The sequence below is a fragment of the Esox lucius genome, chromosome 10, assembly GCF_011004845.1.
Source record: "Esox lucius isolate fEsoLuc1 chromosome 10, fEsoLuc1.pri, whole genome shotgun sequence".
Classification (NCBI taxonomy): Eukaryota; Metazoa; Chordata; class Actinopteri; order Esociformes; family Esocidae; genus Esox; species Esox lucius.
In genome coordinates, this window is record NC_047578.1 from 15,435,976 (window position 1) to 15,463,029 (window position 27,054).

The window sequence follows — 27,054 nt, forward strand, 5'->3', positions numbered from 1 at the left end:
TTCTTCTGTATCTTCTAAATTTATTCTGGAAACTGAGTTGCATACATGTATGACTACATGAATGGAAGTATAATGTAAATGTAACTATTAGTAATTATCACCACTGTCAACTCTGGCTAATATCCAAGCAACACCAATCTGGCTAAAGTCCTAATCGACTTTGAAATTAGCTTTCAATGACGCCAGTTGGGTTCAAAGCGTTACAGTCGTGAATGTTCGCTACTCAGGCAGCAAACCAAGCTTGCTTAGACAATACAAAAATATTAGCAGAGACTTTAGATCTCTAGATAGAATTTGAGCAGGTTGCACATCAGTTACAGTCAAATAATAAAAAATCTGCAATTTCTCTAGCTACCTATCATGCATGATTTCTTTATCAACAGGCATTGACTAACTACTCCAGCCCTGCAGATACTACGCTTCATCACCCTGAGCAACACTGTCAGAACAGCCTCTTCATGAACATCTTTGCTGAAGCAAATATGTTATAGAAAGCATGATAACTGCTGGCATGCCTGGCTTAACTTCACAACACAGTTTGTCACAATGCCATTCTCAGGTGGTGACCTTGAATTCCCCCGAAGTTTTTGCTTTATCAGTTTTCACTTTAAGTCAGCTCATTAAAAAAATAAAAAATAGAACACTGAGGACACATCCTCTGTGTCCACACCCTTGTGGATGGAGATTGCTGTAATCGAGTTGTGTCTATAGATGATAATTTCTCCACTGTTGCACTCATGGACAGGAGGAGCAAAGTGCAGAAAACATTGTTTCAAAAAACACTGACAAGATGATGCCATATTCATGCAATATATATGGATTAGGTCTACAAATACAACACTGTTTCCAAAAAAGTTGGAACGCTCCATAACATTTTTATAAAAACAGAATGATATGATGTGCAAATAATTTAAACCCTCTATTCAATAGAAAATAGTACAAAGGCAACATATCAAACGTTGAAACTGAGAAATGTTGTTTCTTGAAAAAGATATGCCCACTTTGAATTTGATACCAGCAACACATTTCAAACAAAAGCCTGGAAAGGTTGTGTAATGGTAAAAAAAATAAAAATAAGCCTGTGGAATATCACATAACTAATTACATAAATTGGCAACAGGTCAGTAACATGATTGGATATTAAAAGATCATTCCAGAGAGGATGGGCCTGTCAGAACTGAGGTTAAGGAGGGGTTCATCACTCTGTTCATCACTGCATGGGCAGTGCAACAATTTAAAATTGCAGAGTTTGGGAACAAAATATCATTAAAAGATTCAGAGAACCCGGAGAAATCTCTGTATGCAAAGGATAAGTCCAAAAACCAAATTTGGATGATTGTGAGCTTCGGGCCCTCGGGGGGGGACTGCATTAAAAACCCACACAAATGTGTAGTGGAAATCACTGCAAGGGCTCAGGAACACTTCCGAAAACCACTGTCTGTGAACACAGTGCGTCACTGCATCCACAAATGCAAGTTAAAACTCTACCATGCAAAGAAGTACCCATATATAGACAATATGCAGAACCGCCACCACCTTCTCTGGGCTCGAGCTCATTTAAGATGGACTGAGGCAAAGCAGGAATCTGTCCTGTGGTCTGACGAATCAAAATGTGAAATTATTTTAGGGAATCATGGACGCCGCATCCTCCGGGCTAAAGAGGAGAGGGACCATCCAGCTTCTTATCAGCGCACAGTTCATAAGCCAGCATCTGTGATGGTATGGGGGTGCATTATTGCACATGACATGGGTGACTTGCACATCTGTGAAGTCACCCATTAATGCTAAATAGTAAATATAGGTTTTGCTGTAACATCTGCTGCCATCCAGACTACATCCTTGCTCATTTCACAAACACAATGCCAAACCACATTCTGCACATATAACAACAGTATGGCTCCATAGTAAAAGAGTCAGGGTGCTAAATGGGCCTGCCTGCAGTCCAGACCTGTCACCCACTGAGAACATTTGGCACATTATGAAACATAAAATATGACAAAGGAGACCCTGAACTGTTAACCCGCTTAAATCCTATATCAAGGAAGAATGGGAATACATTTCACTTTGAAGACTACAGCAATTGCTCGCCTCAGTTTCCAAATGTTTACGGAGTATTGTTAAAAGAAGAGGTGATGCAACACAATGGTTAACATATCCCTGTCCCAACTTTTTTGAAACGTGTTGCTGGCATCAAATTCAAAATGAGAATGCATTTTTCACCCAAAAAAATCTGTGTGATTCCTATGTTTTGTAATTTGCAGAGTGGACATTTTGAGAACCAAATCATGCCGTTAAGAGAGAAAAACACAGGCTGTACTATTCCCACTGTGCAGAGTTTGTTGTTGGGCTGTCTGGTTCTGTGGAGCTCCCTCCCGGCTGAACGGCCCTCCAGTTGGATATGACAAGAGTAAGTCAGGGGCAAGGCAGGGGCCAGGCAGAGACTAATGATCCTGACTACCAGAGTCAAGATGGGGCTTCTGACCGCTAGCAAACAGTTGGTTATCTATGACAGTTGGTTAGGGAGGGCTTTGTTGAGTTTGCCTGAAGAATCTAACCCCTCCTCTACATTCAGCCTGAGACTCCTTCCACTGCGCTCATTTTTAGTCGCTGGTTCCCAACCACGGGTACTAGGGTCAATCCACAAGGGGGTAATTGAGGGGGACTAATGACAAATATCTGTCTATATCCATCTATATTGTTTTTCACACAGTTGTAATTTCACAAAGTTCTATCAAATTGATTTAGTGGGGCAGGGTAATGTAGCTCTCTTATGCTATACTCACGCTAGCTTAACCCTGGGCTCCCTGAGTGAGAGTTGCGTTTATAGAGAGAAAGTCCAACAATTACTTGAAGTGATTTAGAAACTTAGAGACCATAGGCTAACTGGTAAAATTAACATGATGTATTTTGGTGCTACAGTAACCAAAATAGTGTTGGGAATCACTGCTTTAGGTGAACACAAAATCAACTAGTGGTTCACCTGTAACCAATCAGAGTTTAAATAACAACTACTAATTTCAAGAATGTTGCTTTACCCATGCATATTCTCGCTCTGGCCCAATCCATAGGATTTCCAGGACCAGTCAAACAGATTGTCTTTCACAATCTAGAAATTATTTCAGAGGTACTCAGACCCTCGCTCCTTTCGAGGAACAAACAAACATCCATGGGCGTTGCTTAGCGTTTGGCCGGGGACAGGGGTTTGGGTAGCCAGGCAACAGTTGGGTACGAGCGCGGGGACCCATACAACGCCACAGCGTGTCAGCATCAGACCCATTACCAGAGAAGAGAGGAAGACACACATGGCAATCTGTCTAAGATGTCATGTCATTGTATGAGAAAAGGTTAACTGCTGACTATGCCCACACAGAGTAGCTCCTCATTACTAATGTGTAGAAGATAGAGGGCCAAGATGCACGCACACACACACACACACACACACACACACACACTCGGAAGTCACATCAGGATGTGAGGTGGAGAGAGGGCTAGGCACAGAGTGTGTGTGTGTGTGTGTGTGTAGGGACAGGTCAGACAGTGCTGTGTATAAATGCTTGTTGCCTAGCAGCACTCAACTGCCTTATAGTAATGTTGGGCACTGAGCATCATTAGACCTATGGGCCATTCTCAGTGACAACTGGGACTGCAAGGCAGGCTGGTGACAAAGAAAGAGGGAAAAAAGAGCTCTCTCTCACACAGACACACACAGAAAGCCCGGAGTGCTCTGGCAAGTTGGTATTCAGCAGAGCAGAGCCGTAGTCATTTCCCACGGTCAGTTCTTGCTCCATGGCTGGGAATCAGAGCCGGAGATGGCTCTACCTACATATACAACCAATCAGCTGGGGAGGAGAGTAGTGCCACGAGGACAGCGGTTTTCAAATCTTGCCCTCGACGCCAGTTTCACTCGCATATTTTCCCTAATAAGGGACCTATTTAGACATGGGACATCAGGTGGGTGCAATTAATGATGAGGTAGAACATAAGGCCCTAAGACCCTGATTACAGGGCTGCAATGGACAAATGGAGTGGAACTGGCTTCTAGGGCCATATCTGAACCACTGCACCATGTCACATAGTGGGGCTCTAAAATATGGATGAGGAATTACACACTAACTCAGGGGAGGGATGAGGAATTACACACTAACTCAGGGGAGGGATGAGGAATTACACATTAACTCAATAGAGGGATGAGGAATTATACACTAACTCAGGGGAGGGATGAGGAATTACACATTAACGCAATAGAGGGATGAGGAATTATACACTAACTCAGGATGAGGAATTACATACTAACTCAGTAGAGGGATGAAGAATGATTCACTAATACAAAGGGATGAGGAATTACACACTAACTCAGTAGAGGGATGAAGAATGATACACTAACCTAAAGGGATGAATAATTACACACTAACATAGAGGGCAACTTCCTGGCACAGAGGTAGCCACCACCCTGGCTTCTGTGTGTGTTTATTTATGGGTGTTTGTCTGTGTGCGCGTGTGCGTGTGTGTGTGTGTGTGTGTGTGAATGAGAATACGGCTGTATGTACAGTAGGTGAGTAAGTGTGTGTATAGCTGAATGTGCTCCTTGAACTGAACTGCAATCATATTGATTTTTTCACACCCAGAACACAGAATCTCCTCAAAATAATATTTGGCTCAGTAAAGAAAATTTTTATTTGGACTATAGATTGACAAATAACACACAGTGCAGTCTTTGATTATTTAGACAGTGAAAAATGCCTGAACATCAACACATAGGTTAGACAGAGTGACAACTTTAATTTGAGTGTTTTTACATCCATAAACCATATAGACAATGGGATGCTTAGCTGTTTCTTGGCCCAGTGACTGCCATTGCATTATATTATGCACAAGAGAGCTAACAAAAGGTCTAGAGGTGATGCTAGGTGTGGCATTTGCATTCATAGTCTGTTGCCGTTGTCGCTCTACATAAGTAGCAAAAACAATGTCAATGCCAGTACAGCAAGCCATCATTAGACTGGAAATTTTGAATAAATAGATCATAGACATTGCCAGAACATTAGGTGTGCTAAGAATAAAAACTGTTTGGTACATTAACAAGAAAACAAGTGTGGTGAGCCAAATAATGCTCACCGTAATGAAAATAAAAATCTTTGCCACACCAGAAACACTCTTCAGGAGGTAGGCGTGAGTTTGTCAGCCACTACCATCTGCAGAACACTTCACCAGCCAAACTAAAGAGGCTGGACTGCAGGTTGCTAAAGCACTAGTTTGCCTCAAAAACAGGATAGCCTAGAAAGTACCTTAAAGAACATGCAGGTTTCTTGAAAAAATATATTTTGGACAGATGAGACAAAGATTAGCATGTACCAGAGTGATGGAAAGTGGAAAATGTGGAGAAAAAGGGAACGGACATACCACCAAATCTGTGAAATACAATGGATAGGATGTAATATTTTGGGCCTGTATGCCTGCCAATGAAACCGGTTCACTTGTCTTCAACTGCTTACAGCATCAGCATGACAAATTTTGAACTGTACAGAAACATACAGTCTGCTAAGATACAAACAAATTACATTTGAATATGAAAAACAGACAGAATTTATTGTGTACTGTCAGGTATGTGCTGACATTTGCCCGATTTAAATTTGAGTCAAAACATACACAAAATGGAAAATATTCAGCTAGAATACTGTCACTTAAATAAGGCAGTTTCTGTACCTTTAGGCTAACTTTTTAGGCTGGTGCTGCCCTAAGATAAGTTAGACTAAGCCAATGTCTAACATGTTCGGAACTTCTCACGCCTTCCTTATTGGCTGATGAAGGCCAGGTTTTGAACATTGTTTCACTAGGCCTTCTGTACATTTTGGATGGCATTTCAGCAGACAAATAGAAATTGGGCATGATGGCACATGCAGAACTGTGGGCAGTTTGATCAAGGAGTAAGAGAAGCAGGCTGGCAACATGAGAAATACTGAAACAAAGCATGTCTCTGGAAATATTCAAAAGCCTGCTGCTCCCAGCATGGGTACAAATAAGTGAAAGAACATTTAAAACAAAACAATGAAATCTTTGAGACTTTTTTTGTTACGTTATGCCTTGTTGTTTAAGGAAGTATAAGGCACATGTCCTTTTGCTCAGTGCTTTAATACAAAAGCTCACACTGTCATTGCGAATGAGATCATTGTTTGTCTCACATGAGACATGAGGCTGAGAGGTGAAAAGGGTGAAGCTAAAAAAATATCTGATAATGTAGATTGACACCGATGTAATCAAATTAGGTGTCAGAACAGCAGCTATACATAAATATCTAAACAGTCTACTATCTGTCTGCGGGTGTGAGCGCACATGGGCACCCCTTTATAATGGTATCAGTACGAGTGTGTGTGTGTATGTTTGTGTGTGTGTGGGTAGCTCTATCATGAGCAAAATGATAAAAGCAAACTTGTGTCTGTGGGAAGTTGTGTAAGCTGAGATGAACAATGCATAAAAGCTATTTCTTCTCCTTTCATCAGAAAGACACTATATTTATCCACAAAACAAAAACCTTGAAGCATAGGCTTTCTTCCTCACAAAGCATTAGAATACACTAGACCACACAAAGTATTCAGAGAAAATTGTTGCTTCATATCCTACACTGTGTAGTATATAAAAATTGTTTATCAGTATTCTATGCTAAATCATTTAATATTTTAACCTGTGCTGTACCATTTATTTGTCTTTTTTTGTTATACTTTGATAAAGGCCAACAGGGAACATAAGTTGCCTTTGAAGACAGTTGCTGCATGTTTGCGAATAACATTCTGTCCCAAACATACAGCTGAAGTGTAGGCTTGACTGTCGCTGGGCCGTTAGGCTGTTCTTTGTTCCCGTACTCGGCAACAGGGATGTCAAGCAAGTGCTACTGATACTAATTTGCAATAGGAATATTTCATGTATGATGCATACATCCTGTAAATCAGCTCCATTGGCATTCCTCTCCACTTGCAAACATTTAGTGACGGTCTATAAATACATTTACGGATCCTGAAGTCTGGGCCATTACATCATCATGGAGCCAGCCAGAGTCAGGAGTGTCTCTGAACACATGCTGTTCTGGAACTTAGCCAGTTAGCTCCCAGTTAGTTTGCTCCTGTCAGAGTGGCAGCTGGTGACAGGTCATCAGAGAGAGGTGCATAAGGTGTTCTGCATGTCTCGGCAGTCTGTCTGTGCTCCACCTCCTATCCTGCAGTCTGCCTGTCTTGGCCTTCATTATGATACTATGGCTTGCAGCGATTCATCTCCATGACACTGGAATAATGTGAGCCAGTTTAAAATCCTAGAAAAGCTAAAATACACCAGTTTAAGCCACTACTCAAGTAGTTAGATTACCCTTTTAAAAACACAACAATGACGGTTCTTGATAATACTTGCCATGTCTTTAAACTTGAAATTGTCACTTTGTGTACGTAGAACAGAGTATTCTATTATTTTCCAAATCGCATAAAAATGTATCTGATGATTTATGCATCGGAGGGAGACCCATTGATCATTTCCATGCTTATAAATACTGTATCTAGGCGCCTGGACAAATGGCTTTCTTTCAAAAAGCATGTTGAGTAGTAAGTTAATAAGACAATAATTAAAAAGGGTTTCCTTTATAGGAATTGGTCCATTTATTAAAGAAAACATTATATTCAGTCACATTTCCAGTTTTAATCTACAGTAAGATGACATTGTCTTCAAAAATGACAATGCCACTATATTGATCTAAAACAGTTTATTAGGTTATGACATACAGCACTTTCAACACTGGACTGTGTCAGAAATTAAGCTGGCCTGCTGAAATCTAATAGATAGATGTTTTGGTTTACAAAGTGGTCCGGCATGAACCTACCATACAGAAGTACAAGCTAGCAGACAAGGTCTCAGTGACTGCAAACTCTAAGGCCATCAGAGGGAGGTTAGTTTTATTCAATGAACAACGTGATTGTTTCTTATGAGTGTTTTATTGTGTCTTATTGTGTTTTGCTTTTAGTGGTTGATATGCTTCTTTTGGTGAGAAGTAAGCTAATCTTTGTGACATTCCTCTCAAGTATTTAAGCTGGCTCAGGTTGGTTTTACAGAAGCTTTCTTACAGTTAGGTCCAGAAATAATTGGACACTGACACAAGTTTGTTATCTTGGCTGTTACAGTTACTGGGAAATAATGAATATGGGCTTAAAGTGCAGTCTCTCAGCTTTAATTTGAGGATATCTCTTCATCAAATAGGCAGGTCTAGAGTTGATTCCAGGTGCAGCATTCACATTTGGAAGCTGTTGCTGTGAACCTACAACCTGCGGAAAAAGGAGCTCTCAAGGCAATTGAAACAGGCCATCCTTAGGCTGCAAAAAAAAGAAAAATCCATCAGAGAGATAGCAGGTACATTAGGAGTGGCCAAATCAATAGTTTGGTACATCTTAAGAAAAAAGAACGCACTGATGAGCTCTGCAACACAAAAAGGCTTGGACATCCACAGAAGACAACAGTGGTGGATGATCCATGGTAAAGAAAAACCCCTTCACAATTTCCAGCCAAGTGAGGAACACTCTCCAGGAGGTAGGCATATCATTAACCAAGTCCACCATAAAGAGAAGACTTCACAAGAGCAAATACAGAGTGTTCACAACAAGGTGCAAACCATTCATAAGCCTCAAGAATAGAAAGGCCAGAATAGACTTTGCCAAAAAAACATCTATAAAAGCCAGCCCAGTTCTGGAACAGCATTCTTTGGACAGATGAAACTAAGTTAAATCTGTACTGGAACGATGGGAAGAAAAAAGTATGGAGAAGACTTGGAAAGGCTCATGATCCAAAGCATATCATATCTTCTGTAAAACATGGTGGAGGCAGTGTGATGCCATGGGCATGCGTTGGTGATTCCAGACTTCAAGCAATCATTGCCTGCAAAGGATTCTCGACTAAGTATTAAACATTTATATTTTATTTATGATTGTGTTAATTTGTCCAATTACATTTGAGCCCCTGAAATAAGGGGCCTGTGTATGAAAATGGTTGCAATTCCTAAACATTTCATACAATATTGTATGTTCAACACCTTGAACTGAATCTGAAAGTCTGCAACTGCATCTCGGTTTTTTCATTTCAAATCCATTGTGGTGGCGTACAGATCCAAAATTATGAAAATTGTGTCAGTGTCCAAATATTTCCGGACCTAACCGTATATCTCCTTCAGCAGCATTTCTAAGTTCATCAACAAACAATGAAGTGTTAAAAGAAACTACCTCTGTTGCTTGGGGCCTAAAATGTGTTTGAGACATCATGAAATCAGCAGGTCATCAAGGTGTTTCAGAGAGTAATGATTAACCCAATGTCCAAACACTGTCAAATCCATCTCCCCAGAACGCTTCAAGAAAAGACAACAGAGCAGCTAAGGAACCTAGAAGAGTGCAGGCCTCAAATCCTTAACCTATGGCAAGATCTGGAGAGAGTATTTATGACAGGAAACACACTCAAACATGAAAGAACATGAGCCGTTTTTGCCGGAAAAATGGGTTGAACTTCCAGTAGAAAGGTGCCGCAAGCTCATTATGGCTACAAGAAGCATTGTTGTCAGTTATCTTGGCAAAGGCTGTTAAACCCAGTACTAGCTCATGGATGCCTGTTTTTTCTATATTCAGAATCAAGCTTTTAATAATAAATTAACAAAAAGCATCTGTTTTTGTAATGTTTATAATCTATAGCGTGGTTTAAACATTATTGGTCTCCTTTTATGCAATATGTTACAAATTGGATTTTCTTGAAATCCAAGATTGCATCCTTAAAAAATTTGAAGTAAAAGATTAGTTCCATGATGTTAAAATTGGATAATACTGCTGAAATCAAACAGGTATCAAATGCTTTGAGCTGATGAGTTGAACACAGTGTGCATTGATTTGGATAAACATCTTGTACCACGCTCAGCTGCTAAGTAAAAACACTCAGGGGAGTTCAGAAATTGTACTGTCAAGGGAATCACATCAATAAACACTCAAACTCACAAATGCAGGCGCACGCATGCACGCCCGCACACTCACACGCACACACACAGTCTTCCTATTCTTGTGAGACCCAAACCCAGAGATTCATGTTCCCCACTCACTAAAACAAAACCTAACCCTTAACATCAACAACTTTTATGTCTAAATGTAACCTAGCCCTAATGTGTAAAACTAAACATAAATCCCCAATGTCCCCAATTGTTCTTTTTTTCTTACACCTAACCTAAATGATTGTCTACACTGCCCTATTCCCAACTCTAAACATAAATCTAACTCACACCCTAACTCTAGCCCTAATCTCAATCTTACCATAACCTTAATAACCTAACCTTTATGCCTAAATGTAACCTTTGTTAGGTTGTACTCTCTTTGTGGGGATAAGCCCTTGCACAGTCCCAACACAGAAATGCAGCAATCTGTCTGCTGTGTACACCACTGCAGAATTAGAAGATATTTTACGGTATACCATCATTTCCAATTTACCACAACTTTTGCACAGAGTCATAATCCTCAGGGCAAGTGCAGTTTATATATGGCTGCTGTTAATATTCGGTTTTGCATACACACAAACAGGGTTCAACATAAAAGACGGCCTGCTGGCCTGGGGCCAGTAAGGCATAACGTCAGGCCAGTAGACAAAGACAGTCACAGCTCAATTTCCCCACTTACATTCATAGTATCGTATTAAAACCTTTCCTTTTCATCTTTGTCACACTTCGATTTACGCTTGTTCTTGCATTAAAATGCGTCTGTGGCGCTTCTCTGCAGCATGTCGCGTGTATTGCGGCCAAACGGTGTGTGGACAACCCTACGGCTGCAACAAGGAACGCATGCCTGCGCCGAATGAATGAGTTGGCGCGTAGCCAAATTGAAAAACGAATTACGACCGCCTATCATGTTGTGAAGAGGAAGAAACCATTCACAGACTACGTCCATGACATAGTCCGTTGAATATGGATAGAGAAACCATACGGACATGGCTGGTCAACAGTAAGTCTCGTGTTAACTACGCCTGTCTAAGCCCTTGCCAGCAGTGACACACAACAAGCCAGTTAACCAGCTAGCGCAAGGACTGTATTACGCCATATTAATGTTACCATAAATATAATAACAAAAATGTTTTTCATGCTTTTATGTCACATCAAATAAGAAAGCATCTTCATGAAAAAATTATAATGATATTTATAGTAGCTAATATTTTGATAACCATTTATTAAAAAGTAATGATGTGCGCTGTGTCATATTTATGTTAACAGCAATTACTTCTATCAGCTCTCGTCTCATATCACATGCAAATCAGTGGTATAAATCAATATTTTGATGATATGATATTTCTTTACTATATATCTGTAAAATACAATTATGTATATATATATTTTTTAAATCAGTTTTGGCCAGTAAAAATACAGTCCTGGCCAGTAGATTTCAGACCAACCGGCCCTTAGGGCAAGTGAGAAAAAAAAGCTGGTGATGGACCCTGCACAAAGCTATAAAATGAATGGTGTGCTTTATACATGGTGCGGGTTATAAATGGGGTATTAGTGTACTCCACTTAATATATAGGAAAATAAAGGATTAACAGCATGGTTTCATTTTATCATTCAACTACAATATTAGTAAAAATGCCACGTGAAACTAGAAAAGCAGTATTATGCTTTCCACTGTAGAACCGTGGAAGTAAGTTGCTACATGTCAAACCTTTCCCCCAATTATGGTTTAAGCGGCACAGGGACATTGGTGACAGCAGTTCTGGAGTCCTTAACGTCTTAGTGAAAGATTCATACTGTCTGTTAGCGAGCAGCCGTCGGCTCATCTACATTGTGTGTCTCGGGCCATATCCCTTCTCTCTCCGAGAGGCTGAATGCAGACGACATGAGATGGGCTGTCAGATGCCACAGCCTGGCTGGAGCGCAGCAAGCAGGACTAGAAGCATGCACACAGTGTCCCTTAACCACACGTACTCTATGTCCCACCACTATTGTCCCCGCACCTGTCCTCCAAAAGCCACACAGGTAACCTCTACTGCATCAGTGATGAGCTGATGTCACAGTGGTTAGATATACATTAAAAAAAAAAAAAAAAAGGTTCAGTTCTTTTCTGCAGAGCCGAATGATAAAATCCTTGAGGTATGAAACTGGTGGACTGCAGCGGTTCCAGGCTTCCTGAATGGAACATTAGTCGGCACTGACAGTATTGAAACCACATCTAATACACTCCTGTCATCCAACTGAGAGACCAGGACAGCTTTAATGGGTTAGTTTACATAAGAGCATCTCTGACTGTCTTTGTACTCTGTGAGCAACCTCGTCTCCATGATACACAATAGACCAGACACGCTGTCGAGACACTTCTCAGCACCGTCATGAAGTGCTACATAAAAGATATGCTCTATCCAATCATCGTCATCATCATGTCTTTCGGCAGATATAATTAATTACCACCTGATAACTTGCCAGGAATAATGTGAACCACTAAAAATCCTATGAATTTGCCTGTTTAATGCGGAAGGGTTAACTGCAGCTAGAATGTGTACATAATGTCAACACTGTAAGAACCCAGTCAGAGAGGTTTCGCAATCAACAGAAATAAGGCTATGAATCCATTTCACTAGCCAGCTACTGTCTGCAAAATTCAATGTTATGAAGCAAAGTAGCTAAAGAACATCCTCACAAACAACTAGTACCTCGACTGGTTTGTCCCAACAACTTGCATCAGTTTTGAGTCACAGTTTTTTTTTCCTTCTGAAAATCCATTTCCAGTTCAATCACTTAGAGGGTGTTATCTCACCCAACTTGATTAAAAACAGAGCCCGGAGATGAACACAGGGATGATGAGGATGATGATAATGTTAATAAAAGCACTCCATCTAAAGGTTATGAATAAGCCCTGGCAGGAGCAGAGCTTGCAAGGTGATGGGGTAAATCTCCTCGTAACGCCAGATATTTGAAAGTAAATCCTACTGAAAGTGAGCAATATCGGAGGTTTGGAAAACAACAAGAGTGCTACCACCTGGACACTAAACTGTAATTGTTTTTTTAATCAATATACAATTCTACCATCAGCAAAGACATCATAAACCCCCAAACCCTATACACTCTAATCTGTACCCTAGTTGGCAGGTTTTCAAGTCACTCACTCACTCACTCAAGATACTTTCAGACATCTCTCAGATTCAACTTCTCTGCCTTAGAGGTGATGTTTGACAGCAGATATTCAGGCTGTGGACAATGGGTAACCAGTAACATACACCGCCAGTTTCCAAAGGGACACACAAGAAATGCGCACACACACACAGTTTCTGAAGGGGCAAAGAAGACATAATCAATATCTAATACACTCCTGTCATCCAGCTGAGAGACCAGGACAGCTTTAATGTCTTGTTTACATAAGAGCATCTCTGACTGTATTTATACTCTGAGCAACCTTGTCTCCATGATACACAATAGAGACACGCTGTTGAGATACTTCTCAGCACAGTCATGTACATAAAAGATATGATTTATCTAATCATGTCTGTGTGGAGATGTAATTAGTTACTACCTGATCGCTCACCGGGAAAAAATGTGAGCTCCTAAAATGTGTATTAATTTCTAAGAGGTAACAGGCATCTGTTTTCTGCTTTAAGATGTCAAAGCTGTAAGGTGAAACAGTGGTGTTTCACCTTTTTATTAAACACACAATCCGATGTAGCTATTGTCTTTGATGTTAAAATGACATTTTATGAAGGAACGCCCTTACGAATATCCTCATAAAGATTCTTATGAACAGCTTGTCCCTCTGTACGATGTCCAAAAAACTTGTGTTGGTTATGGATCTCAGTTTGGTTTCTGAAAATCCACTTCGCAGTTTAATCACTTAGAGGGTGTTATCTCACCCAACTTGATTAAAAACAGAGACCAGAGATGAACACAGAGATGAGTATGACGATGTTAATAACCCATCAGCCATCTAAAAGTTACAGAGAGGGTAGTTGCTGAGCAATTCCCAATCACTTAAATTCCAGTGATTTCTCATTACATCCCAGGCAGTCTGCCTTCAGTTGTAATCATTCTACTGTGCCAGCAGCCAGTTAGTTTTGAAGAAGGTTAAACTGAAACTACAGTGGGTTGGAATAAAACTGAAAGTCTCGTTGTCTTTTAACAGTTACATGCACTTCTTCCACAACCCTTAAGTTACTTCTTAAGTGACTCAAGTGACTACTCTAGTGACGATCCATTGTATCACGGGGTGACACAGGTCCAAAAGCAATGATAATCAGATGATAATCACTTCCAATGTCCTTTCTTCTGAGGGGAAACGTATGTATGCCGGAGATGACAAGTGTTCCAGGTACCTAGACAGCAAAGGAGTCCCAAAACACCACACTTCCACAATGAAGCTTGACGTTTCATATGGTGTTAATGCGGTGGAATGCATTGTTTAGTTTTCACGAGACATGACAGGACCAAATAGCTCCAATTTTTACTAATCTATCTGTCGGATATTTTTCCTCAAGTCTTGACGAGTTGACAAGTTCTTCCAGATGTTTCAACGACGCAGACTTTTGGAACGATATGGGTCGGTTACGTCCGGCGAATACCCAAGCACGGCACTTCGCAGTATTGAACAAAAATCAAAAGGTCAAAAATGGGGGTGGTAGGATGAGGTTTTGGGAATGCTTTGCTGTGTTAAAACTTGGAAGAATTGTCTTGGTTGAAGTAACCATAAATTCTGCTTTGCATCAGAGAATTCTAGAAAGAAAATGTCAGGCAATCCGCCAGTGAGTTGAATCTAAAGCGCACCGGGGTCTTGAAGCAAGGCAATAATCCAGGCACACAAGCAAGTCTACATCAGAATGGCTGAAAAGCAATACAAGTTTTGGAATGGCATAGTCAATGGACCGACTGTTGCAAGACCTGATATTAGTATTTCATGCTGAAAGGTGTGCAAATACATTAAAGTAGTTCTGCAAGAGTGGGACAGCATTATTTTACATTGAAGTGATAGACTGAAATTGAACAACAGGAAGCATTTTACTGCAGACATTGCAAACTTCTATTTGAATGAAAGGGGAAAATCAAGTTTGCACAGAGGGCCATTGTTACATTATCATATTTGGTTACTTATGTTGAGGAAGGCGATACTGACTCCTAAGATTAGGTACTATAGATCATAATGCAGATCTTCAAACCATTTTTTGCCTAGGGTTTGTTTTCTAATCAAGACAAAATGAATGGCAACCTTTTGAACTGTGTCCTCTTATGTACTACCCCCTCAGTCTAGTCCAGAGAAGCTGCAGGAGGTCATTTATGCGTTCTGATCCACTGTTGACCCATTGTCCATCTTTGATTTTCATGCAGAGGTTTAAAACGGGACTTACACGTGTACATCATATTGGGTCACTGGAGCACATTTATATGCACATAAAATCCAATTCACGGCTTGTTGAAGGCAGATTGATCGAGTCCTGAGTCTATAAAAAGAACCCATCCTCACGTGCTTGAGTGGGTGGAAACCCATAAGGGAATACATGAAATCAATAGAAAAGAAACAAAAAGGCCAATGAACTACGTAGTTCAGGTTTCAATGGGTCTGTGCAAAGGAGTCACACAGCTCTGCACTGGTCACTGGTGTGTTTCTGTGTCCATGGATAAGACTGGTCAGTGATGTGTTTGTGTCCATGGATAATACTGGTCAGTGATGTGTTTCTGTATCCATGGATAATACTGGTCAGTGATTTGTTTCTGTATCCATGGATAATACTGGTCAGTGATGTGTTTGTGTCCATGGATAATACTGGTCAGTGATGTGTTTGTGTCCATGGATAATACTGGTCAGTGATGTGTTTGTGTCCATGGATAATACTGGTCAGTGATGTGTTTGTGTCCATGGATAATACTGGTCAGTGATGTGTTTCTGTGTCCATGGATAAGACTGGTCAGTGATGTGTTTCTGTGTCCATGAATAACACTGGTCAGTGATGGGTTTCTGTATCCATGGATAATACTGGTCACTGGTGTGTTTCTGTATCCATGGATAATACTGGTCACTGGTGTGTTTCTGTATCCATGGATAAGACTGATCACTGGTGTGTTTCTGTCTGGCTCAGCTGATACAGCACAGTGCATGTAACAACAGAGTATAGTTGTTGGATTCCTGCTGCATACATAAAACAAATGCACATTTAGTATTCAGATTTGGATTAAAGGGTCTGCTAAATGGTAATTCTCAATATCATTATGTATTTGGCTGCAGTCAGGCTGTTGTGAGTTAGGTCTGTACTGAACATACAGGATTTCAGTCAGAAATGTCACAACTATTTGCAGCATATGATTTATGTTTAACACCATTCATATACTGTCATGGATAACAAATCACGAATAGCCTACTGTAAAATATAACAAAGCATGTATAGCCTACACCAACATCAAGTGAAATGAACAATAACTATGATTAGTTATTTACTGATTGCATTGGGTACATCCAATGTATTTGTCCACGTTTTATTAACCTGGTGGGGACTGAAGAAAATCCCAACAATAAAATTAAAAGATGGAACGTGTTTTTCCACAAGCAAGAAAATATTTTGCAGAGGGATTAGATTACCAAATTCCAATTGGTTAATGTTGGAATGACCATTATGTTAGGGGTTTAGTGTTGGTTTAGGCAAGTGTTAGGAAAATGTGTTTTATAAATGGGAATGGGTAACACTATATTTTGAGAGTCCCAAACGTGTTTCTGTAGATGCTCTACAGATTATCTACTGACTATCAATAACAATGTAACTATCTACTAACCCTAATCCTTACTCTAACCTTAACACTTATCCTAAATATTATTCCTAACCTAACCCTAAACTAAGCAGCCCCAGTTGCTTATCAGAAGATAGTTTCTTGATACAGTAGCATTACTATCTATATAACATCTTGAGATGGAAATTGGGACTCTCAAAATATATGTAACCTGGTAATGTCCCCACAAGGATAGTGATTTTTAAAATGAGTGTGTGTGTGGGGTTGTGTGTGTGTGAGAGAGAGAGAGTGTGTCAGCAAATACAGGCCGAAAGATAAAGTCTCATTATCCTAAAAGCCTTATTGGCTCCTGTATGCTGCTTTTCTCATCCAATAACTCCTACGTTTCCCATACTCCCCCGCACCTCACAGGACTGGAGACGAAAGTCCCCACTAATTGGACAACCTTATAATCTCTGGACTGTAATCGAATGAATGACTGGTATGGACCCATTTCTGTGCCGCGCTCTTTTGCAACAGGAGCCCTGTCTACTAAGCTCAGCAACTTTTCAGTAGCCTTCTTGGCAGAGGGATCTTTTTATGGGTCATATTTAGATATAAAAAAAGAAAGACAAAATCCAAAAACTGGTGGGGACGAGTTATTTCCCATTCAGTCAACTGAGGAAATTAATGGACTACTTTAGTTGCCAAACAGGATGTCACCGAGCTGAAGTGAATTGACTGATGTTTTTTTGTCTCCTTTTCAGGTAACGGCCAGGCTGTGGTGCCAATAATTATATGAATGTCATGTCCTGGTCACTGTCTCGGTGTGCTCTGTCCTGATAGTGATGGCCAGTACCATTCCCTCCTGGTGACTTTGGTCCGTTGTCTCCCTTCAGGTTATGGTCATGCAGCTCCTGGGACGGATGCTGGGAAGGCCTTCTGCATGTTCTACGCTGTCCTGGGAATCCCCTTGACCCTGGTCATGTTCCAGAGCCTGGGCGAGAGGATGAACACTTTCGTCAAGTCCCTCCTGAAGCGCATAAAGAAGTGCTGCGGCATGCGCATCACCGACGTCTCCATGGAGAACATGGTGACGGTGGGCTTCTTCTCCTGCATCGGGACCCTGTGCATCGGAGCGGCCGCCTTCTCCCACTACGAGGAGTGGAGTTTCTTCCAGAGCTACTACTACTGCTTCATAACACTGACTACCATCGGCTTCGGGGACTTTGTGGCCCTGCAGAAGAACAGGGCGCTGCAGCGGAGGCCCCTGTACGTGGCCTTCAGCTTCATGTACATCCTGGTGGGCCTGACTGTGATAGGGGCCTTCCTCAACTTAGTAGTACTGAGGTTCCTGACAATGAACAGCGAGGACGAGAGACGGGACGCCGAGGAGAGGACCTCATTGGCGGGAAACCGAAACAGCATGATCATCCACATTCAGGAGGAGACGCTGGGGAGAGGAGCCGCTGCGGGAAGGAGGCGCAGGGAAACGCAGGGCCAGTACCGAGCCGAGGTCACCGACCTGCAGTCCGTCTGCTCGTGCATGCATTACCACTCGAATGAGTTCGGCAGCTGTGGGGGAGGGATGGGAGGTGGGGGGAGGATTGGGGGAGAAGGGATGGGCTGTGCCTTCTCCCACCAGAACTCCTTCAGTTCCCAGTTGAACCCCCACCAGTACTTTCACTCAGTGTCGTATCGCATTGAGGAGATCTCTCCCAGCACCCTAAAAAACAGCTTCTTTCCCTCACCAGTCAGCTCTGTCTCCCCAGGCCTCCACAGCTTCACAGACAATCACCGACTCATGAAGAGAAGGAAATCTATCTGAGCCTAGCACAGCAAAGTCTGATGAGCTATATGTTGCATTTCAAAGTTTTGCCTGAATACTGAAATGTTGAAATGGAACACATGGATCATGAGACTGAGTTGACCTACACAGAGAACTCCTAGCTTTCCTTTTTATATAAGTACAATGCATCTCCAATGCTGCTCCTAACCAAATCTCATTTTAGCACTTTTGTTTTGATTCTTTAAGTTGGTATAAAGATTTAATATATTGATGTGATTCATGGGAAATGATGATAGAGGAAGGAGCTTCTGAAAGAAATTGAAAACTTGTTGGACATTAAATGTTTTTTTTTTGTTCTGAGGGATTCAAAGCATGAAGCATGGATACTTATTTTTCCAGAAATTTGACCCATCTGAGAAATATGGTGCACACATAGCATTGTAAGGTGGAAATGTTAATTTTTAAAGCAAGTTTGCCTGTTTCACCTTAACTTAAAATGATTGCAGTTAGGTGCTTTTTTCCATTGCCTCACTGCAGACAGAGATGATACAATTTGAAATGACTTACGACATCAGGTATTATTTTCTATAAGCAATTATATCTATAAAACAAGAATCATTTTATCATGCCAAAATATTGTTGCCAATCTTAGCATGTGCATTAGATGTCACAAAATAAGTGTGCCATAATTATTTTATTAGACACTTTTTTTACTGCATATTTTGAATATTATGTTTTGTCTGTAGATGTTTTCTTTCTGGACTTCAGATTGTGTAAAATAAGAGGATGTGGTAAGAAGTGAAGAATTTAAGAATTGCCAGTTTGAAAAAGTTGATAAGTGCATGTACTTTGTGAAAATGGTATGCATATTGACGAATGGGGAAAAAAATCATAATAACCGTGCAAAATAATTGAATTTTTTATAGCAAATAATCATAAGAATGATTTAAAAAGATTATTTATTTATGTAGCCACTTTAAAGTAATTCCATTAATTATATATAGGCCTATTGTAAACAGTTTATTCACTTTTCCATTAACTTTTTCATTCAGAAAAAAATACTTATAACCTTTGCTCTCAGGTTTTGAATGGATAGCCTCTTTAGGTTCTGCTCCCTGAATGAAATCACATTAAAAAAAATCCCAGAAATGCAAATGCATCTGCCAAACAAAACAAAACATATCAATTTATTTTTCAAATTATACTCATTTTCCAGGAAAAGGATATTGAGATGCATCATCTTACTAACAAAATTGCTCCCTGTACTAGGTGGGTGTGGTTTTCTTCAAAGCGTGCCCACACGCATGTGCACACACACGTGCACACACACGTGCACACACACGTGCACACACACGTGCACACACACAGCAGATCTCCACTCTATTGAGCCATAGAGGAGCAGGCCAGGGTCTCACTGAACAATTCTGAAAGGATGTTAATGTTGATTTCAAGAGTAATCCAAGAATCCAGATATTTTACTGTGCCTCTAAGAATATCCATAGAAAAATAACACATTTTGTAATGTCAGTGCCTCAGTGAGTTTATGCAATGAAATAAGATTTATCTATACGTCCTACTCAAAACATTTAGCAGGATTTCTACTATTGTGGAATATAATTACATATTGAAAATAAAAACCTTGTTAAAAAAATCATAGCTGGAAAAGTCTCTACCCCCCGAGTTAGTAATAGTACCTTTGGCAGTAATTACCGCTGTGAGCCAGTTGAGATGGGTCTCTAGTACCAACTTAGAAAATCTAGATTCGGCTATATTTGTCTTTATAAAACTGTTCAAACATTGTCAAATTGTGGAAATGGTGATGGACAGCAATCTTCACGTCATACCATACTTCTGATTGGATTTAGGTTGTGGCTCTGACTAGGCCACACAATTTTCCATTTTATTCTTTGGTCACTCCAATGTAGCTTTTGCTATATGTTTTCTAGTCATTGTAATGCTGAATGGTGAACTTCCATTCCAGTTTCAGCTTTCTTGGGGAGGGAAACAGGTTTTCCTCAAGGACTTTTCTGCACATTGCTTTTCCACATTGCACTTCCTTTTCTATCCTCTAGTCCAGGGCTGGCCAACCCTGTTCCTGGAGAGTGACTGTCCTGTAGATTTTCTCTCCAACTCTTATTAAGCACACCTGATTCTAATTAGTAGTTGGATGAAAAGCAGACTCAGGTTAGTCACAAATGAGGCTGAGGAGAAAACCTACAGGACAGTGGCTCTCCAGGAACAGGGTTGGCCAGCCCTGCTCTAGTCCCTGATGAGAAAAATCCCCATAACATGATGCTGCCATCACCAGGCTTTACAGTATGGAGTTTTCTGGACTTTCGTTGATATCCAGGGTTGGTTTTGCTCCAAAAATAATGCTTGGCCACATAACTTGGTATGTGATTTTAAAAGGAGCATGTGCTAATTTAGGATTTCTATTACAGGATGGTGGGGACTAATCCACTTAACACATTTTAGTTACTAGATACAGTGTTATTGTATTTTTAATATGTCATTTCATTTCACAATAATTAAAAATCCCCTTAAGTGTGGATTATGGTGTATAGATAAGTAGAAAGAAAATCCTAATTTAAAAGCAAAAAACTGAGGTACTGACAAAACATTTTGAAACATTTCAAGGGGATTTCAACTTTGTATGTGCACTGTATAAATGCCTGTAGCATACAAACATGATGACAGGCATTTTATATGTATACAATTGTTATCCAAAACTAAAATCAATGACAACCAAATGGCAATTAATGGATAGAAAATGTATGATGTTTAAAAGTGATTATTACCAGATATAGCAGATATATAAATTATTATAAAAATAGCAGAAAATGTGCACAATTTGATATGCACAAAATGTGACAATTAACTCGGCCAATTATTTTTCATGACCTCTAATATTAGCTAGTTGAGTTTAATGAAAGACATTTTAAAGTAGTATTAATATTAGGCATGCAGGATGAACTGACTAATTTGCCAATGGACCTGTATGTCTTTTCATACAGAATTACAATAAACATATTTTAACATTAACATCTAAGAAAGTTCAGATGACCCTCAGATTGAAGGTTCTAAAACACTTCCTCCCTGCATGCATTCCATTTCATCTATATAAATAAATATGTAAATATACAGATTACTTTATATCTACTGTACTGTACATATATTGTAAGTATTCATCCTTTGGAATAAAACGGCCTTTCCACAGCTCAGATGCATTAGCATTTTTACACATTTTAGCATGTGCCTTTAAGAAACAAAATGTCAATGTTTCTAAACCTGTAGGCACAATTTACATCCTTATGAAAAATGTATCCATCTAAGGATTTATGTAAGCTTCATAAAAATACAAAACCAAAGCTAAAATTTATTTTCAACAATCCACAGAGACACAATCCAGTTGGTTTACAATGTCAAACTTTGTCACCAATGAGTAATTTAGTGAGATTTGTTCAAGGTTCTGTTTGTCAAATGAATAGGTATAGTTATTGTTTCAATTTGGCTTAACTTATCTTTTATCATTTAGTAGTGTGGATAATAGAAATGGACATGGATTTTGAAGGTTTGCGAATAATTTTTGAGGCATTTATATGAATTATTACTGCTGGTTTATTCCCAAACATGAACTATATCAATACATCTCTTTAAAAACATGTTTTTATGAATGAGTACAGACATTTCAATGATTTATCACACCCTAGTGAGTTGATGCAAACATGATGGTTCACAATGATTACATGATACAGACAGTGAAACAATAAAGGTTACCCTGGTTTGCTGCCATATTCAATGCTGAGAAAGTAAACAGATTAAATTATTGTCTGGAATGATACAAAATACATTGATTGCTACTGATATGTGGTATTAGCCTTAACCTGTTAAACTCTGAGCGTATATTTGGGTCCCTGAAATAGGTCTGGCCAGAGGTCTCTGACATTTTATCTGAATGCTATAAGCCTTGTTTTTGGGGGAAATCCAACTCAGTCTTACAGCTGAAAATCATAAGGACCTTGCCCCCACCCCCAGTATGCAATGTAGCTCAAGCCACCAAAAGTGAAAACATTTACTATGCATGTATACCCGTATGGTCATTGTAACACGATGCATTTTCTTCTCCCATTTACATCACCTTATATGCATTCCAGGGCAGTCACCATAACCGAGCTCAACAGCAACTGTTTGAAACATGCCACTAAATTGTTCAAATTCCTATTAAAAAGGCAGAAGTCCGCTTCGATTTCACTGAATGTGTGGGAATGTTTTAGTATCATGTAAATGACTTGGACAGCTTTTAATAGGTAGAAACTATACAGACAGTCTACATGGGCCAAGAGACAGCTATTACAAACTTCAGCTAACATTAGCCACCACTAGATAAATCTTAATGGAAGTAATAGAGGGAGTGTCAGCATGCTTTTCCTTAATATCAAATCAACTTTAAGTAACATGAATTAGATTTCAGGTGATTTGAAGACTTCTTTAGAAACGTGCCTCATTACTACCACTGATTATTTGCTAGTGGAAGCAAAAGATCCTAGAAGCTTGTGATGGCTGTTTAAAGAAAACTGAACCATAAATGGCAGTTTCTCTTGGCCCATAGAATCCTTTTACTTTGAAGTACCATTTAACGTCAAATTGTAAAACAGTAAAATTGTTCTCTAAAGGCAGAGTACCAGCATGTAGTCAGCCAGGGTAGGCTATTCAGCAGGCAGGTGGCCTGGAGGAAGGTGATGTCCCCAGTGGTTCATTGATTGTGGTGATTACCATGCACTGACTAAACTGGCTCATAAAAGGTCCCCAGAGGAGAACGGTTTGGTACAGGGGCAGCTAATTGGGGACAGGCCATCAAAACGGACATCTGGTCAACTTAAGCTGAAATTACAACCCTAATGCATCCTAAATGCGATTTCAATAGAAAACGTAAATGTGGAAATACAGTACGTTTGATGGTTCCTCTCCTTGTGTCTTATTTCTGTTAAATCCACTCCATAACTGGAAATGTATGGACTTCTAGTGTCATTAAGACATCAATCTTGAAAATTCATTCAGTCATTTAGGTGCAGTGACTAACAGTCATTCAGATGGAAACAGGTCTAATCTCCTCAGCGCCATTATAACATCCAGTATGGACAGTGCAACTGAGTACATTTCCATTTTGTAGCAAGCAATTGCAGGATATTCTCTGATCTTGATGACCCAGTAACTGTTTTAATCACATGACCAACCAGGTCATCAGGAGGGATGTTGGATGCCCCACTAAACTGACTATATTAAAATGGTGGAAGCCCTCTAAACATTTTCTCTAACCATGTAATTTCAACATGCCATTGTTGGGAACCTTTTCATGTTTGGAGAACTAGGTAAAATCAGATTTTTCATTATCATAGTTTTATTTTAACATTAATTGTTGACACTGTATTTTAGGAATGGCCTTTAAAGTGTTATTACACAAAGGGGTTTCAGCTCTGCAGTAGTCACATTGTTTGACACTTTTATCAGAATCACAATTCCTACCTTTCTAACAGCAAGTACTTGTTGGTAAAACTTGGTTTAGGAACTGAATCATTCTTTAACAGAATACTGTACAATATTATGTGTCCCTTAAATAATCAGATCAGAGTTTAACAGGTTATTTGTGCATTTATTCTGAACTGATAGAGTAATATATTTGTCCTCTTTCCTCCAATCTGTGCAGCCAGAAATAAAAACAGTACCTGAACGAAGTGGAAGATGCGAATTTAGTCTGGATTCAATTGGTTAACTGTTCTGCACTTCTCAAATGGATGCACTGAGATGGGAAACACAATTCAAAAATGTTTTCAACGAATCACATACAATCTTTTCACATCAGATGTTTTTTGAGCTGATTATATTTTTTTTTCAAAAGGGCAATTAGTTTAAATATTATACTCTGTAAACGCAGCCATTGGGACATGTCCTCCTAATGACAGTCATAATTATATCTCCAACACTGTGTTTAAAAAGGCATCCATATTCAGTTTTTTTCCCCACTGCTGTTCTTCTGACCAATCACATTGGCTCTGAAAACATCTGCCGAAAAAAGATGACTGATTGATATACGGACCAATTAGTGGGAAAAACATCAGAATTGGGCTGTCGGCCTGGTGTGTAATTGTAGTCCATGTGCCACATAAATAGCTGTCTGTTCAGATGTCCACAGCGCCAAGTTCTATGATAGGGACAAAGGTTGTGCTAACACACGCAGCCCGATTCTGATGATCATTATGTCAGTGATTTGTATTTTGACCAATCACATCAGATCTTTTCACCTCAGATGTTTTTCAGAGCCTATGTGATTGATCAAAAGACACATTTTTGAGAGACAAACCATAGAGACATACTGCACTTCTGGGTCGTTGTAATCTTTAGAAGTCTGTAATTTCATGTTTGCTAATTTGTCATTTCAATAGACACATGTTTTAGGCCTGATGAACAAATTACATGTACCATGTTTATTTAAAAATTTTGAAAACGCTAAAGGCATACTACGTATCTCTATAGGAATAATGACAACAATGTCAACGATTGACCAAACTGACCCCATGGACATTTTTGTTTCTAGGTTTTGGAAAACCATGTCAGTACATGCAGAGGTATGGGCTTTCTCTTTTAAATAAATGGGAAAGAACAATTTGTCGAGAGTAAAAAACTATTTATGTTTTTCTGTGTTCTTTTCAGTGTGTGCATGTTTTGGTGAGATACATTCCTGGCCACGTGACCTCAACAACTGGAATGAAAAAATATGAGCCTCTATCACACACACACACCAAACCCTAAGCTTTCTTATTCTTGTCTGTCTGGTTGTACACTACTGTACATCTATTACAGTACAAGATGACTACTGTAAAACTACAGCACGAGACCATATACCTATAAAACATTACTGTAACACTAATTTAATATACATTAATATAACGACTACAAAATGACTATCACTACTATGACACTAGAGTAACATTACTATTACACTACTGTGAAACTACAGCAACACAAATGTAACACTAGTGTAACACTACTGTACCAGTACTATAACACTAGGCCAGTATTCACAATTCACCCTACGACATTATCCAGGGTAGCCTGTGCAGACAAATGGAATGTATCATGACTGCTCTCCTAAGGTACAAGAACAATCAATCTATAAACATGTAAAACATAATAATAATAAGTTAACATATTCCAAGAAAATATACCATCATAGCGCATGACTGAATGACAAATCACACAAAAAATGGGAAATAGGATTGGTCTCATGCACACTACACTTTCAGAACTAGAGGCTAAAATTATACCAAAGCTCTGAAGTGTCCCTTTAAGTTGAAAACTTGACCATACCTGGAGAAATGACATTTCACTCCAAAAAGCTTTTATGAATTCCTTCATTCAAGGCATTTATTACCAATAACCTTATCTTATTTGAAGCTCAAGCACAAACAAACTCCTATTTGTTCAGGGCTTCTAGATAGTCAGTGGGGCTTAAAAAGTAATTCTAGTGTTGGCTTAAGGGGATGTGAAAAGAGAGGGAACATCCCTAGCCTGAAGAGTGTGACCCCTGAAGTCTACACTGATCAAAATACAAGAGACACTATGAGCTAAATAAGATAATTCTACATTCAGATTCAGAAGGACCTGGAGGCAGAGATCCCAGAGTGAAATTTGATTTGGACTGGATAAAAATGTGAGAGGATCTTACAGACTTAAGCCTCCCTCACTCTCTTTCCTTCTCCTTTCAGAGATTAGAAAGATGACCTGGAATCAATTTGTGTGAACATAATTAAAGCAAACACAAATAAATCTAACAGCTGATTAACAGAAATTCATTCTAAAATCTATGCACATCTTTCTGTCAACCAATCAAGTTTTTTTTGGCCTTTTTAGTCTTTAAATCAATCAAATTAGTAATTCTAGCTGGAATTCAACTCGAATCGCACCGTGGGTCTTATTACTCTACAATATAGAGACCAATAGTAAGACAGAGCAAATAATTGTATTCCAAGCAGTATTGGTGGTGCCAAACCAAAAATTCCATCCTGGATTGACAAAGTTATTTTCTATTCTAAAAATAGCTGATGTAGAGGGTAGCTTGAAGTAAATAAAAAACAGCACTATATTGAAATGAATGGAGATTGACTGAGGATGCCTTTGACACTTCGACACTAAAGGCATGAGTCATCCGTGTAGGAAATGCTTAACTAAAGGTCGCCGCTAGGTTGTAAACAAACTTTGTTTGCACAAGTAGCCCTTCAGATTGTTCATTAAAAAGAAAATGCACTATTTGGATGCATTTTCAGTCTCCCTACATAATTACCAGTGATTGGAATTATGAACCAGAGCAGTATTTATTTCTATTTTTGCAGAGGGAAAGTTCAACCAATGACGCCATTGGTTGATTAAGTCTTCAGACTGATCTAAATAAGGGTCATGTTTTAAAAGCAATTATTGTGGCCGTCGTTATTCGCTGATTGCTTTATAACACTAGTTGCGGGTGGATATGGTTGTTCAAAAGAGCCATTAGACTTGTCTC

At 39.5% G+C, this 27,054-nt stretch overlaps 1 protein-coding gene across 1 annotated transcript in view; it reads left to right on the forward strand.

Moving 5' to 3' along the window:
* kcnk9 (potassium channel, subfamily K, member 9) overlaps positions 1-18,853 on the forward strand; it is a 38,039-nt gene extending 19,186 nt beyond the window's left edge. Inside the window, exon 2 of the mRNA XM_010873590.3 lies at positions 17,611-18,853. Within this exon, the coding sequence (XP_010871892.2) occupies positions 17,611-18,539 (929 nt within the window). The 3' untranslated portion in view covers positions 18,540-18,853. The remainder of the gene's footprint in view (positions 1-17,610) is intronic.
* Positions 18,854-27,054: the final 8,201 nt, after the last annotated feature.